At 44.6% G+C, this 16,321-nt stretch overlaps 1 protein-coding gene across 12 annotated transcripts in view; it reads right to left on the bottom strand.

Annotated features, from left to right (window-relative positions):
- Window positions 1–16,321, bottom strand: part of NAV3 (neuron navigator 3) — a 1,131,823-nt gene that overhangs the window by 511,163 nt on the left and 604,339 nt on the right. For 4 of the 12 annotated variants that reach the window (XM_073541495.1, XM_073541496.1, XM_073541502.1 and 1 more), the window contains exon 1: window positions 10,288–14,881. The exons of 1 other annotated variant lie outside the window; for it this stretch is intronic. In XM_073541495.1, the coding sequence (XP_073397596.1) occupies window positions 10,288–10,530 (243 nt within the window). In that variant the 5' untranslated portion in view covers window positions 10,531–14,881. Of the gene's footprint in view, window positions 1–10,287; window positions 14,883–16,321 lie in introns of those variants that run through there. 7 more of the 12 variants (XM_073541504.1, XM_073541505.1, XM_073541508.1 and 4 more) reach the window with 4 other exon arrangements.

The raw sequence follows: 16,321 nt of genomic DNA, 5'->3' as shown, positions 1-16,321 counted from the left end.
TATATATGCATGTACGTATGTCCGGGATTGGCACCCGCACCGTCGCAGGTACAGCCACAAAATTTGGCACAGTCACACGTCTGGACCACGAGAGCATCATAGGCTATGTTGTGAGGCAAAATTTAAACCCCGCGCATTCCAATTCACCAAACAAGTTTGCCCCTATCTACATAATGGGGAAAAAGTGTATGTACTGGCATCTGCACCGTCTAGCTACAGCCACAAAATTTTGCGCAGTCACACGTCTGGACCCCAACAGCGTCATAGGCTTTGTTGCAAGGCAAAATTTTAACCCCGCACATTCCAATTCACCAAACAATTTTGCCCCTATCTACATAATGGGGAAAAAGTGAAAGGAAAAGTGTTGGAGGCAAATTGACAGCTGCCAGATATGAACAAGGGGGACTTAAAGAATGAGAGCGATGTGACGGTGCGGATGCCAATCCCGGACACACATACATACATACACATTCAGCTTTATATATTAGACTAGCTATGAACCCATTCTATGCCAGGGTGGCGAGCATTTTAATTGGTATATGGTCTCCCATCCTGGTATGTGCTGCCACCCTCCTATCCTGGTACGCATGGCACCCCTCATTCCTATCCTGGTATGCATTGTCCCCTCACCCCTCAATCCTGTTATGCATGGTACTCCCTCATCCCTATCCTGGTATGTATGGTCCCCTCACCCCCTATCCTGGTATGCATGGTTCCCTCACCCCCAATCCTGGTATGCATGGCCCCCTCACCCCCAATCCTGGTAGGCATGGTCCTCTCACCTCCCCTATCCTGGTATGCATGGTCCTCTCACACCGCAATCTTGGCATGCATGGTCCCCTCACCCCCCTATCCTGGTATGCATGGTCCTCTCACCACCCAATCCTAGAATGCATGGTCCTCTCACCTCCCCAATCCTGGTAGGCATGGTCCTCTCATCCCCCAATCCTGGTATGCATGGTCCCCTCATCCCCCAATCCTGGCATGCATAGTCCTCTCACCCCCCCCTATCCTAATATGCATGGCCCCCTCACCACCTATCCTGGTATGCATAGTCCTCTCATCCCCCTATCCTGGTGTGCATGGTCCCCTCACCCCCTATCCTGGTATGCATGGTACTCCCTCATCCCTATCCTGGTATGCATGGTCCCCTCACCCCCTATCCTGGTATGCATGGTACCCCTTATCCCCCAATTCTGGTATGCATGGTACTCCCTCGTCCCTATCCTGGTATGTATGGTTCCCTCACCCCTATCCTGGTATGCATGGTACCCCTCATCCCCCAATCCTGGTATGAATGGTAACCCTCATCCCCCAATCCTGGTATGCATGGTCCTCTCACCCCCCTATCCTGGTATGCATGGTCCCCTCACCCCCTATCCTGGTATGCACGGTACCCTTCATCCCCCAATCCTGGTATGCATGGTCCCCTCACCCCCTATCCTGGTATGCATGGTACCCCTCATCCCCCTATCCTGGTATGCACGGCCCCCTCACCCCCTATCCTGATTTGCATAGTCCTCTCATCCCCCAATTCTAGTATCATGGTACCCCTCATCCCCCAATCCTGGTATGCATGGTACTCCCTCGTCCCTATCCTGGTATGCATGGTCCCCACACCCCCTATCCTGGTATGCATGGTACCCCTCATCCCCCAATCCTGGTATGCATGGTACTCCCTCGTCCCTATCCTGGTATGCATGGTCCCCTCACCCCCTATCCTGGTATGTATGGTCCCCTCACCCCCTATCCTGGTATGCATGGTCCTCTCATCCCCCAATCCTGTGATGCATGGTACCCCTCATCCCCCAATCCCTGGTATGCATGGTCCTCTCACCCCCCAATCCTGGTATGCATGGTTGCCCACCCCCTATCCTGGTATGCATGGTACTCCCTCGTCCCTATCCTGGTATGCATGGCTCCCTCATCTCTATCCTGGTATTTATGGTCCCCTCACCCCCTATCCTGGTATGCATGGTCCCCTCACCCCCTATCCTGGTATGAATGGCCCCCTCACCCCCTATCCTGTTATGCATGGTACCCCTCATCCCCCAATCCTGGAATGCATGGTACCCCTCATTCCCCAATCCTGGTATGCATGGTCCTCTCACCCCCCTATCCTGGTATGCATGGTCCCCTCACCCCTATCCTGGTATGCATGGTACCCCTCATCCCCCAATCCTGGTATGCATGGAACCTTTCATCCCCCAATCCTGGTATGCATGGTACTCCCTCATCCCCCAATCCTGGTATGCATGGTCCTCTCACCTCCCCTATCCTGGTATGCATGGTCCCCTCACCCCCCTATCCTGGTATGCATGGTCCCCTCACTCCTAATAAAACTACACACATCCAAAAAAAAACATTTTTACTCACCTAATTGTCTCACGACTCGTCACTGCATCCTGCGTACCTGCAAACACCACACCCCCAATGTTGGTATGCATGGTCCTCTCACCCCCCCAATCCTGGTAAGCATGGTCCTCTCACCTCCCCTATCCTGGTTTGCATGGTCCCCTCACTCCTATTAAAACTACACACATACAAAAAAACATTTATACTCACCCTTCTTTCCTGTGCTCCAGCGCTGTCACCACATTCTGCTGGAGGCCGGGGGAGGAGTCTGGCACCGGAGTACGCGCATGCCCATAGCGCTGTCTGGCACCATATTGCTGAAGACACACTGAATGTGTGTCTTCAGTAAAATGGCACCGGATCGCGCTATGCGCATGCGCGATTCCGGCCGCACTCCAGCCCCGGTCTCCGGCCGAAGAGAAGCGCCGCGGCAACGCTCCTCCCGGTCAGGTAAGTATGTAAGTATGGTGTTGGAGATTCCGGTATGCAGTGTGTACGGTACCGCCATCTCCAGCGCCATACACACTCCTCACCGCTGGCTGCCTCATTCTGTCTGGAGTCAGACTGCGCAGGCGCGTCGCGCTTGCGCAGTCTATAAAGGCTTCGGACAGAGTGACGCTTACAACGTTATATTATAGATAGAGATTCTGATATGTAAATTAAAACAATAGCAAAAAAATTTAATAATGCATTTAACAAAAATCCTGACTTAATCAATTTGTCATTTTCTTATGATATATTCTCTTTAAAAGACAAATTTTACAGTCCCAAGTGGCATGTTTCCTCTCATCCATGAAGACTTTATGTAAACCTGGTAACCCTTTATTAGGCATGAAGACCAGACTGGGATATTATAATATATGAATGGATACACTTTCCGATTGGCTGGTTAGAGGCACTGAACAGAAAATAATATTTGATATTCTATTTTATAGTATATCCTGGTTATACATTAACATGTAGCAACCTGACAAGAACACTGTGATATGATGATGTTCCCAATCACACGACACGTTCTTTGCCCTAGCAACACCAACTACTATGATATCATACATGTACTAACTTTCCATATAAAAGCAATTTTCTGAATAATGTGCAAAAGTCATATTTGTAAAAAAGCATTTTCAATTGAAGTTACAACTTCACATTTTGCAACAGCCAGATGGACTGACGTCTGGGAAATAAGAAAAATGATCCGTGCTAAGGGAATCCCAAGTCCATGAGGGTGTGGAAAAAAAAATGATAATGTGACTCATATCGTGTCTGGCCAAACTTTCACCAGTATCTTGGGTGGATATTTTGTGTAGGGTTATAGGGAAAATTGTGCCAAATAACGCTTTAGCACCAGAGTTTAGGCTGGGCACTGACCGTCGTAAACAACAATGCAGTCTGTATAATGAAAACAATGGTTCTCTTCAGAAGAAAAGCAAACATTATATTCTAAAGGTATGAAGCCATGAGTTATAATGTATTATGTAACAAGGTCTGCTATTATTCATCTGCCTTAAAAACAACCTGCATTCTTCTATAATTTATGCCCAGCTGAATTGCTTTCTTTTCTCCTAGGCCTGGCTTTGGTACCATAATAGGGTGATTTAGCCCATGTAAAATAAACAAGAAATTTGACATCTGTTATCTACAACCACCAGTACAGCTGCTATGACACAGGTGAGTTGGCGTTTTTAAGAACAGGTATGAGGGATAAGCAAATGGCATTAAAGAATATAACTCATTTAATCTTTGACAAGCCATCTTGACAATTTTGGTTGGCATAAAAATGTCCCAAAAATGATTAGGGGTTCCCTATAGGGACGAGCGAATAGCTTCGGATAAGTGCTTATCCGAATAGTTTTTGCGGATTCCAAACAGCTGCATCGGGAACCTGGATACCTGGAGCGCTCCCGATAATCAGCGGTTCGGCACCACAGCTGCATGTGTCATGGCAGTGTGACAGTCACAACACATGCATTGACAGCGTGTTTGTTGGGCTCTCTATGCATGTGTTGTGACTGTCACACAGCAGCGACACATGTAGCTGCGGCGCTGAACCGCTGATTATCGGGAGTGCTCCAGGTATCCGGATTCCCAATGCAGCTATTCGGAAACCGCTAAAACTATTCAGATAAGTACTTATCCGAAGCTATTTGCTCATCCCTAGTTGCCTACTTTGAACAATCCCTGCTCTTCTGTAATGGTTAATCACAGTTTACTGTATTCTTGGAGATTGGTGATGTAATATATGGTCTGACCAGTATAGGGCAGCAGCATGAGGCCTGAGTTAGAGCATGGGGGATTTGCCAGTTGGTGAGCAGTTTGGAGAGGCGAAGAAGGGACCGGAGGGAAGTGGAGGTGCTGTTCCTTGGGAAAAGTCTGGATAGAGTGGTGCGACTCTGGATCTGTTGTTAGTGACTCTGAGATGCAACGTTGTTCTATTTGACATAAGCCAAGTTGGTGAGGAGATCTAGCTGTAGAGCATCTTGGGCTAGGCCATGTGAGGCCTCATCTCTAAAAACTTAAGGAGGCACTGCGTTGGAAAGATTGACATCCCCTAAGAGCTTCAAGATGACGTTTCTCATTAATCGGGTCTCAGCCCATCAAAGAACCTTCTACTTCAGTCACAGGACGTACCAGTACTATCTTACATCTGAATATATATGCTCACATATAAATAGTCTTATAGAGGTCTAGTTACTTAGGTAAAAAGGCCTTTTCTGTAAAAGACATTAAGAAAACTGCTCCGAAAAGGCGATTACTAAAGTACTGGCACAACACTGTTGTTTTATTGAATTATGCATAGAAAAAGTTAATCACATTGTATTTTGCTCGTATATAACTATTAGATTGGTTTAAGTGTACCTGTGTATGCTCTTAGTTGGTGTTAGTGAGAGTAACTGCCGTCATTGTATTTGTTACTTATACATGGTTTACCGACAATTCTTTCCTTTGTTTTATAAACTGGTTAGTAAGTATTTATATTATTTCATCTAATCTTTGTGCATGTCTGCTGATTGCTGCTGTACACCTTGTCCTGTGGTCGTTACTCATCATTTAGTGGCCAGTGTCAGGCAGCTGCTGCAAAGGCAAATAAAATAATGGGATGCATTAAAAGAGACATAGATGCTCATGAGGAGAACATAATTTTACCTCTATATAAGTCACTAGTGCGACCACACTTAGAATACTGTGTACAGTTCTGGTCTCCGGTGTATAAGAAAGACATAGCTGAACTGGAGCGAGTGCAGAGAAGAGCGACCAAAGTTATTAGGGAACTAGGGGGTCTGCAATACCAAGACAGGTTATTATACTTGGGGTTATTTAGTTTGGAAAATCGAAGGCTTAGGGGTGATCTTATTACAATGCATAAATATAAGCGGGGACAGTACAAAGACCTTTCTAATGATCTATTTACTCTTAGACCTGTGACGGGGACAAGGGGGCATCCTCTATGTCTGGAGGAAAGAAGGTTTAAGCATACTCACAGACGCGGATTCTTTACTGTAAGAGCAGTGAGACTATGGAACTCTCTGCCATATGATATTGTAATGAGTGATTCCCTACTAAAATTTAAGAAGGGACTGGATGCCTTTCTTGAAAAGTATAATATTACAGGGTATATACACTAGATTCCTTAATATTGCGTTGATCCAGGGAGCTAGTCTGATTGCCGTATGTGGAGTCGGGAAGGAATTTTTTTCCTCAATGTGAAACTTACTGTTTGCCACATGGGGTTTTTTTGCATTCCTCTGGATCAACATTTTAGGGCAAGTTAGGATAGGATATGGGTTGAACTAGATGGACTTAAAGTCTTCCTTCAACCTCAATAACTATGTTACTATGTTATGTAGAGAAATCTAGCTGTTAATATGCCTACACTATATAGGCACTAAAGAGGAGAGTCAAATAACACAGTCGCCACTGAAACCAACAGGTTGTCTATATAATGCAAGGCAAGAACAAGAGATACTCTTGGTAACCAGATTACTCTGTGGTCAAAAGACAAATATCCTAAACAAAAGATCCTCTTCCATTACCTTAATATTTCCTAAATGCATATGTGAAACTGCTGTTTATTTTACAGTAGTCAATCCATTAAGCACAGATAATTAACTTTGAACATAAATTTTATCTACCGTATGTCCATCTAATAATCCCGGATTTAATATAGTTCTTGACCATTTGAAAACTTATCATAGTAGATTAATGGGGTTGACTAAAGACTGACATTTATCATCTTTACCATCTAGCCACAGGAATGACTACAGGTTCAGGTGAATTTAGGAAAATAAAAATTAAACAGGAGGTTTTTCAATAATATCTATTCTGTTATTTCTAAACACTGTTTTTCGGTGATTACTTTCTATTTCCATTCATATTCCACCCAGACACACAAATGATACACCATTTGAAAGGTAAACTTGCCTCCTTCAGCAAGAAAATAGCCAAACAAACCACACATCCACGATTTGATCACAAAATATAGTTTAAACATTAATTTTCATAAATCTGCAGTAAGGGAAAATGACCTGCAGGTGGCACCACACTACCCCAAAGCACACTACCATAAAGCTGCTTACAAACATCACAAACAAATCCAAACATTTGCCTTCGGGGCTTTCCAGCTTGCCGAACTGCTTGCCCAGCCTATTTCAGGCAAATTGGATGATTGCACACTTCACTGTAGGGGAGTCATATATGCAAATACATTTGAAAACATGCACTGCCTATTGAATTGCACACTTGCTCCATTCATACTCCACCCACACAAAAAAGATACACTATTTGAAAGGTCAAACGACCTGCAGGTGGCAGCACACTACTCCAAAGCACACTACCACAAAGCTGCTTACAGACATCACAAACAAATCCAATCATTTGTCTTGGGGTCTTTCCAGCTTGCTCAAGTGCTTGTCCAGTCTATTTCAGGCACATTGGAGGATTGCACACTTCACTGCAGGTGAGTCACATATGCAAACATATTTGTAAACATGCACTGCTTTTTCGCTGATTACTTCGCCCCACACACACACAATACACCATTTGAAAGGTAAACTTGCCCCCTTCAGCAAGGAAAGAGCCAAACAAGCCACACATTCACAATTTTATCATTAAATACAGTTTGAACATTCATTTTCATAAACCTGCAGAAAGAAACAATGACCTGCAGGTGGCACCTCAACCGGAAGACATTTTGTGGCCTCTACTTATCAAACCAAATTATTGTATTACCAATCTACATATATAAATACCTGTCTGTGTTCATCATCTCATGAAATACATTTACATTTGACCAGCTTGCTTTTTCTGAAATTGCCTGCGCCCCCGACGACCAATGTGCAAAAATTTTGCACAGGGCAACTAGTACTTTTATATTCTGATAACGTTTTTTTTTATTTCTTCTCTAGAGTGGTGTCACTAATGCATTTTCCCTGCCATTAGTAATATACTTACCAGCTGCTGTCTTCTGCTATTCTCAGTGCCACTCTAGTTGTCTTCTACTGGTTGTGACCTGCCAGATTGCTCCAGTGTTTACTGGGTGAGCCGAAAGTCACTTCTCAATGTAAAAGAGTCAGAATGAGTCCAGAACATGGCTGGCATATATTTACACTGAGAGCTTGTGACTGTTACCTCTGGATTCCGATCAGTCAGAAGCTGTGGTCACAAGATGGCAGAACAGGACCGGCGTGGAGCCGGGAATAGCAGAAGATGGCAGGTGTAATTATATTCTAAAGGCAGGGAATGTGGATTAATGATACCACTCCTATGATGAAATTTAAAAAAATGCCAGAGTGATCCTTTAAACATTTTCTTCAAAAATTTTGTAATAATGGGACCTGATAGGTTCCAGAATATCAGAATTTCTGGTTTACAGGGGTGTTAATAAAACAGTTGAATTGCAAGGTTAGAAAGTAGAAACTTCACTAAAAGAAAGGAAAACACAATGGAGTTTTTATAATTGTCCTTCTTAATCCTTGCAAGTGATTTTGAAACGTTTTTCTAAAATCACTTGCACTGCAATTTTACTTCTAAATTGCAGCACTGCTCAGCCTTGTTTCATGCAGTCTCCAAGGTATTAATCTTCTGTGCGGAAGCCACCGATGCAGAATGCAATGTGGTTGTACAGCGCTGGCTTCACTATTGGAGATCGACAAGACAGAATGAACCACGGCTGCTATTTTGAGCAAAGTCGATAATGAATGTGGTTTAGAACAATGATCACTGCACACGCTTTTATAGTCTAAGAATTTTTCTGTATAATTGGAGCTACAATTTAAATCACAAATGCGGCTCTGTAATGGAATAAAGCACAAGAATACATTTTTCTTGATGATCATATATTGAATTAAAGAAGTGTCACCATTTATATAAAACATAGATGTAGTTGTCACTCATACCTCAATGGAGGTGCCTCAGTGGTAGGGAAAATGATCCCAATTTGTATTTTCATGAACAACCACGGCGGTCAAATTTGTTATTTTAAGAAGATGAAGTGATGCATTGATTTGACATATAATGCAAACGGCCAAAGCTTCAGTCCTATTTGAACCTTTGATATAACCAGTGTGTGAAATGCAACATGCTTCTGGCTGAGACTAAAGTCTGGATAAGACCAAAATGCTTTTAAATAATTCATTATGCAGTGAGATCCACAGGAGTAATATATATCAATGACTCATTCTTAGCGCAGGTGCAGACAAGTTTTCTCTCCATCCAAGAAAATCGATCCAATTTTGCTAATCAGACTCTGATCAGAGTTTTATCAAAATTTAATCTGAGTTGGATATGATTCTCTCGGTGGAGAGGAGAAAAAAAAGTTTCTCCACCTTCTACATTATGACACTCTGTGAAAATTGGACCGCACTCGTCTGTCATCCAAGTGTGGTCTGATTTTTTTCATGGACCCATAGACATGAATGGACACTGAATGGGTGAGTGCCATCCAATTCTCTGAGGCAAATTGTGCATGCTGCTATTTTTTTCCTTGGATCATGCGTTCCGAGGAAAAATTGGTCATATGCACGTCTCCATATAATGACATGGGTACGTCAAAATCACGGATAGCACTCGTGAGAATAGAACAGTTGTCTGTATAAGCCCTTAGTATATGTCACCAACATGCGATTGTGGGTCCAATACCTGATGCCTCGATTGATCAGCTGTCACTAGGTCCCCTGGTTGCAGGAAGTACACAGTTTATGTAGCCAGTACGCCACACCTCGGTACACAGTGTAGTGACCATTCTTGGGTATGGAGGCTTAATTCCCATTTAGGTCAATAGGTGAGCTGCAGAACCCTAGAATGGCCAATACAGGGAGATGTGGTGCTCCGGCTATGTGTTCTGTGTAACACTAGGAGCTGGGGGACCTGGTAACAACTGATTATTGGTGTGGGAAGTGGGTTTCACCCACCCCCCAATCTGATATTCATAACTTATCCTAAGGTTACATCATCAATATCTTTATCCCAGACCATCCTTTTTTTGTTCTGTTCAGTTACAGCTTACATCTAAAGTAAGTTTACAGTCAACCTTTGGATTGAATCCACATTGAAATCCTAATCATTTTTAGCAGTGATATATTGATTCACTGTAATGCGATTTACAATTCTGTACAGTCATTGCATTATAAATTCATATGACGCCTTGCAATAAATGCTGATTTTACTCAGTGTCACAAAGCAATAATGCAGGACACCCCGCTACAATCAATAACCTTCCCCCACCTTGGCCCCAAACAACACGGAAAGCATAGGCATAGTAAGCAATCACAATGAGATGTAGGTTCTTCCCCATAAAGAATTCTATAAAGCAAAATAAAACCATCCTTCATGAGGACAACTGAATGTATGAATGAGAAGTGTGGAGGCTGAAGTGGCAAATCAATATTCCCTTTGGATCAGAGTAAGAGGATAGGGGTTATGTAAGAGTTAACTCACCTTTCTATCTTCAGCTTGCCTGACAGTGCCTTGAAAAGTTTTCTTCTCATCAAAATCACAAGATGGCTTTAACATGAGCTGACAAGAATTCAATGACTTCTCAGCCTTCATCAGCTCCAGGGACCTTGATGGATATTGCTGTGACATAGCCTTGCCAACATGTGGTATAGGTAGAGCTGTATGTATTGGCTTTGATCCTACAGCTGGCTGTCTTAATTTGGAGGAAACGCCAAGCACAGACATACTTTCTACAAGTATTTTAGCTAAACAGACAAAATAACAACCTGCTGGCAGAGCTTTCCTTTAGCATAGCCTGCAATCAGTACATCTCCGCTGCTAGAGTACGGCAAATCAAAGTCTTAGCCATGTGTTTTCCTACGAATTGGAATCATACACGCTTTCATAATGTGTCTAGGACTTTCCTCATCGCGGAGGGTTTTTAGCTTACTCTTACAGAATCAGTTCAGCCAGTCAGTTGCAGAATCAGATTAAACACTCCTTTGGGGCGTGAGTCGATTGAAGGTAACGTTCACAGATCTGTGTGTCTGGGATATGGTTTTATTCTCCACCTCTCTCAAGGCATTTCAAGTATGGGCTTTCCCTGAATGAAAAAAAAGGGAAAAGAGAAGGCATAAAGAAATTTCTTACTGCATGTGTCAGAACAGCGTTGAGAGTACAGCCCTTCCTGAATGCAGCCTTCATTCTTTCTGAGAAAAATACAATCCAGCTTCCACTTTAAATAAGAAGGCAGGACATTGTGAGTGGCCAAAACAAGCAGCTGTTCAACACGCTGGTCCGCCCGGAAACACACTCAGCAAAACTGTTTGTTAATTCATGTTGTTTCCTTCCATTTTCATAACAGATCTTCATTTTCCTGCAAACAACATCACCATGAAAACAAGTTTCACGAACACCACAACCCTTTGTAGGATCAGTGATGAAACAATCAATGAAAAAATGACGATCATAGCTGTGAAATCACAAAAGGTGACACTGAGAAGTAATAACTCAGTGAGCACAATGGTTGATGGTTATTACAGAAAGCAAATGATCATACTGTCATGTCCACCATGTCTGTCATGTCTGCCCTGTCTGTTTTCTCTCAAGAACTCCTGGAGCGATGTGCATGCGAATATCTTGTCTGCTATCCTGCTCATTCCCTAGAGCAGTGTGCACACTCACCTCATGTCTGAGCTGCAGGATGCCTGCGTTTCTGCTGTGTCTTCTGTGATCTTCTCGTCATGTCTAGAATCTCTGATCAGGTGTCCCTGTCTGGTTCTGCAATCATCTCGTCATGTCTGGAACGCTGATCATGTGACCTGTCTAGGTTTCAGCACTGATTTTGCACTCGTCTCGTCATGTCTGGAACTCTGATCATGTGACTACGCTCTGTTTTCCTGTGGATCTGAACCCGGAAGTGCTCCCCTGGTCCCGACCTAGAAGAGGAGGTGCTATGCCCTATATCAGGCCGCCCCTTCCTACGCTCAGGGCCTGAGTATTGTGTTGTGTTCCTGCATGGCTGCTTGGTCTGTGGGGCGCTCCCTCTATTCTGTGCCCTTGCACTCTGCTCTGTCGTGCATCTCTGCACACGCTCCGTGCTCGTATTCCGTCTCTTGTCTCGTGCCTTGTCTAGTGTTTGTCCTTCGTGCCATGTTTTGTCTTTGCCCTGCTCTGCCTTGCTTTGCCTTGTAGTCCTTGTTTGCTCTGACTCTGTTCCATGTTTCTTTCCATGTTTCCTGTCTCGCTCTGCTATGTGGCTTCAGGTACCCTGCCTCTGTCTCTGCCCTGTCGTGTCCTTACACGTGCAGGTCTCAGTCTCTGTACCCTGCCCTGACGTGTCTCTACACGTGCAGATCTCCGCTCTGAACCTCTCCCTGGCGTGTCTCTACACGTGCAGGCCTCACTCTGTACCCTGTCTAGTCCCAAGGTCCTCCCTTGGCCCGGCTCTGGGCCTCGGCCTACGCTCCGCTGCTAGACTGTCCCTGGCATGCTCTCCACATGCGCAGGTCTCTGCCTCGTTCTTTGTCTTGTCCCTGTTGTTTCATGCGCTCTTGCACATTTCGTACTAGGCTTTGCCATGCTGTCTCGCATGTGGCTCTGTCCTGTACCCTTTGCTTAGCCCTGCCTTGTGGCTCCGTGCCTCTGTGCACGTGCCTGGTCGCCTGTGTCTGCCTCAGCCGTGCCGCCTCTAGCCATGCTCGCCTGTATGCCCCAGCCGTGCCCCGTCCAGTGCTATAGTGGTCTGGCTGCGTGGCCCCGCAGCGGTGCCGCCTCTAGTCGTGCCCACTTGCAACTTCCATCATCAGTACCACCTGCCGGTGCTCCCAGCCGTGGTCTCTGTGCTCCCTTGCACTCACGCTGGTTCTCACACTGTGCCTTTTCGTGCTACTCTTGCACAAAGCCTTTGTCTCTTTTGCTCTTCTCTGACCCTAGTTTGCCTGCCGGATTCCATAACCTGCCGACCGCTGCCAGAGGTCCGGACCTAGATGACTGCGGCCTGATGTCCGGAGCTGATGTCCGTAGCCAGATACCTGGACCCTGTCGGTCGATGCCAGCACTTGGATTCCGATGCCACCGTACCCTGTGTCTCTCCCTGGCATGCCCCTTGGCATGCGCAGGCCACCATCCTGTGAACCTGACCCATCCCTGGCATGCCCCTTGGCATGCGCAGGCCACCGTCCTGTGAACCTGACCCGTCCCTGGCATGCCCCTCGGCATGCGCAGGTCTCTCTCCTGTGAACCTGATCCTGGCGTGTCCGTTGACATGCACCATGTCACTAACTCTATCTTGTTTCCTTGCATGGGACCCTGGCTGACTTCTGGATGTCTGGATCCTGCCGATCACCCTCTGAGCTACAGACCCTGATGCCCTGGTTGATCGTGGGCTGTTGTCCGGAGTCCGATGTCCGCGTACCATCTGCACGTTCCATGCTTGGACCTCGGCGTGCCATTGCATGCACCCTGTTCTACGAACTCTGTGTGTTCACGTTTGCTCCTGTTGCACCCTGAAGAGTTCCTCAAGTCTTGGACCTCGGCGTGCTCTTGCACGCACCTTGCCTTATGTTCTGTGTGTCCACGTTTTGCACCTGTTGTACCTGAAGTCTTCCTTAATGAAGTTTCTTTGAATTAACGACTCGTCTTGCCTTGTCTTGTTTTCCTGAGCCGGCCGTCTGGTCCAGCTGCCGTGGTGGCTCACCCCCTTGGTCTTGCCCCTGACACTCCCTGTATAGGGGGTGGTTCTCATTAGGTCAGCTCGTCCTACGTGGGTGGGTGCCACGGTCCAGAGGGTCCACTCTTTCTAAGAAGAACGACTCAGCGTAAGCTGACACTCGTCACACATACATGTAGTCACTATATACGGAACAAAGAAATAGAGAACAGAAATATGAAGAATATCGGCCATAGAAGTGTGCTAATTGTGCGTTTACACAGGGTACCTCTATGGTCATAAATGGCCTTGATGGAATGGACTCCCAAAGGATAGACCCCCCTAATGCCACATTTCATAGCTTCCTAGTTTTTTATTTCTTTATATTGCGTAATTAGTGGCAACATATTCCACAGTGGTTCACAGACATTGTCATCATGTAATGTCTGTTAGTGGGGCTCACAATGTACCGTAAATCCCCTTTCTAGCAGTCCAGTATTGCCTTCTTCTTTATTTGGCCATATTATAAGAGATCAGATATTAAGAGTTGATATTGTGCAGAGATGAGGACAACCTAAGGTCGGTCCCGAATACACATCCATGGACAATAGTTTTTAGATTTTCCAATCCTGGAAAACCCAGCTTAATCAATTAAGGGCACCAATTAACCCCTTTCTTACAGTTTTTGAACAGATGACATGTACCTCTAACAGCATCAGGTGGAATCACAATCCACCCACGGCTTTCTAACTAATTAAATGCCGCTGTCAATCTTTGACAGCGGCATTTATCGTGTCACATGAACGCGGGTCACCGATGGGTTGGCATGACAACCAGAGGTATCTAACAAACCTCTATGGTTGTCACTACCAGACTGATATGAGTGCCGCCCGGTGGTCGGTGATCATAGCAAGTGAGCAATTCTGCTACATACAGGCAATCTGATTATTGGCTGTGTGTAGCAGAGCCTATCAGATTATGGCAGCTTCTAGTCTCCCATGGAGACTATTAAAGCATGCCAAAGGTAAAAAAGTTTAAAAAAAAAATTAAAAAAATAGAAAAAAAAGTTCAAATCAACCCTTTCACCCAATTCAAAATAAACAATAAAAAAAATCAAATATACACATATTTGGTATCACCGCATTCATAATTGCCCGATCTATCAATATAAAAAGGGATTAACCTGATCGCTAAACAACGTAACGAGAAAAAAAAAGTAAAAACGCCAGAATTACGCTTTTTTGGTTGCCACAACATTACATTAAAATGCAATAATGGGCAATCAAAAGATTGTATCTGCACCAAAATGGTATCATTAAAAACATCAGCTCGGCAAGCAAAAAATAAGCCCTTGCAAAATGGTGCAATTTTTTTAAACAAACTTTGGAATTTTTTTTTCACCACTTAGATAAAAAAGGACCTAGACATGTTTGCTGTCTATGAACTCGTAATGACCTGGAGAATCATAATGGCAGGTCAGTTTTAGCACTTAGTGAACATGGCAAAAAAAAAAAAACAACTGTGGGGTTGCACTTTTTTGCCAATTTCACTGCATTTGGATTTTTTTTCCCATGTCTTTCAAAAGAATAACTCGTCCTGCAAAAAATAAGCCCCCTCACATGGCAATTTTGACCAAAAAATAAAAAAAGTTATGGCTCTGGGAAGAAGGGGAGCAAAAATTAAAACGCAAAACCAAAACTACATCTGGTCGTTAAAGGGGTTAGAATACATAATAGTGTATAGTCACCCTCCTGCGGCAGCACCCTTGCAGGAAAGGCGCAATTGTTCCTGGTGAGTAATGTGACTTATATTGCGTGAAGGCTGCAGTCAATGAGTGGCAGCAGCTCAATATTCCGTCAGAGCAGATGTTCGCTCTGAGGAAATAGTAAGGGTTGCAGATAACAAGCGTCTGGTCATTGGCTGCAGCCTGCACATTATGCAAGTTTTGTGGGAACGCACCACAAAGTGTGAGGAGTAACCATTGCTTATAATTTTATTGGGGTTCTGAATCAATTTACTTGGACTTCTCTAGTAGTGGACATAGCTTGTGTTTGGATGTGTCTCTCAATACCTCTATTCTTATTGCATGAACATTTATTTTAAAAGAGTTTCCTCATAATAAACACTGATGGCCTTTCTTTTGGATACACCATCAAGATCTCATGAGTGAAAAGTCTATAGGTACTGTCACACTTAGCGATGTACCAGCGATCCCGACCAGCGATATGACGCGGTCAGGATCGCTGGTACATCGCTAAGTGGTCGCTAGTGAGCTGCCACACAGGCAGATCTCACCAGCGACATCGCAGGGGTCGGGGGTCGCTACTTACCTGTCAGACGAGGCGATCCTGATGTCCTCCCGCCCGGCTCCACGCGTCGCTCGTCCTCACAGCAGGAAGCCCCAGCAGGAAGCTGACGACGAGAAACAGTCCTGGACGTTCTCGCGCGATCAGCGATAACCAGCGGGGGAGCGGGTCGGAGGTAAGTATCAGACACAGAGATATCGCTAGCAATATCGCTATAACGTCACTAGTTATAGCGATATTGCTAGCGATATCTCTTAGTGTGACAGGCCCTTAACGCTTAAGGGAGCCTCAATGTCTAAAATAAAAAGGTAAATGGTTAGGCCTTATTTAGACTTCTATTATTCTTTTACATGTCCTATCCATGTGTTCATGGACAGAATATGTGCTCACTATAGTCTATGGTTAGGTCTTGTCTATTTTTTGAAATGTGGTCTATGTTTTTACTATACTAAGTCAGTAGTAGATGCTATGAATGTTTATTTCTTTTTGAATACAAGAAATACAGCTGCCACACTGATGGTAAAAATGGACTTACTGGGCATAAATAGATAAAAAAAAGAACGAGGCACACTGATTAAAA

The sequence above is a fragment of the Dendrobates tinctorius genome, unplaced genomic scaffold (assembly GCF_039654945.1).
Source record: "Dendrobates tinctorius isolate UK_male_01 unplaced genomic scaffold, ASM3965494v1 ptg000122l, whole genome shotgun sequence".
Lineage (NCBI taxonomy): Eukaryota > Metazoa > Chordata > Amphibia > Anura > Dendrobatidae > Dendrobates > Dendrobates tinctorius.
The sequence above is the reverse complement of the archived record's forward strand: the minus strand, read 5'-3'. Positions and strand labels throughout refer to the sequence as shown.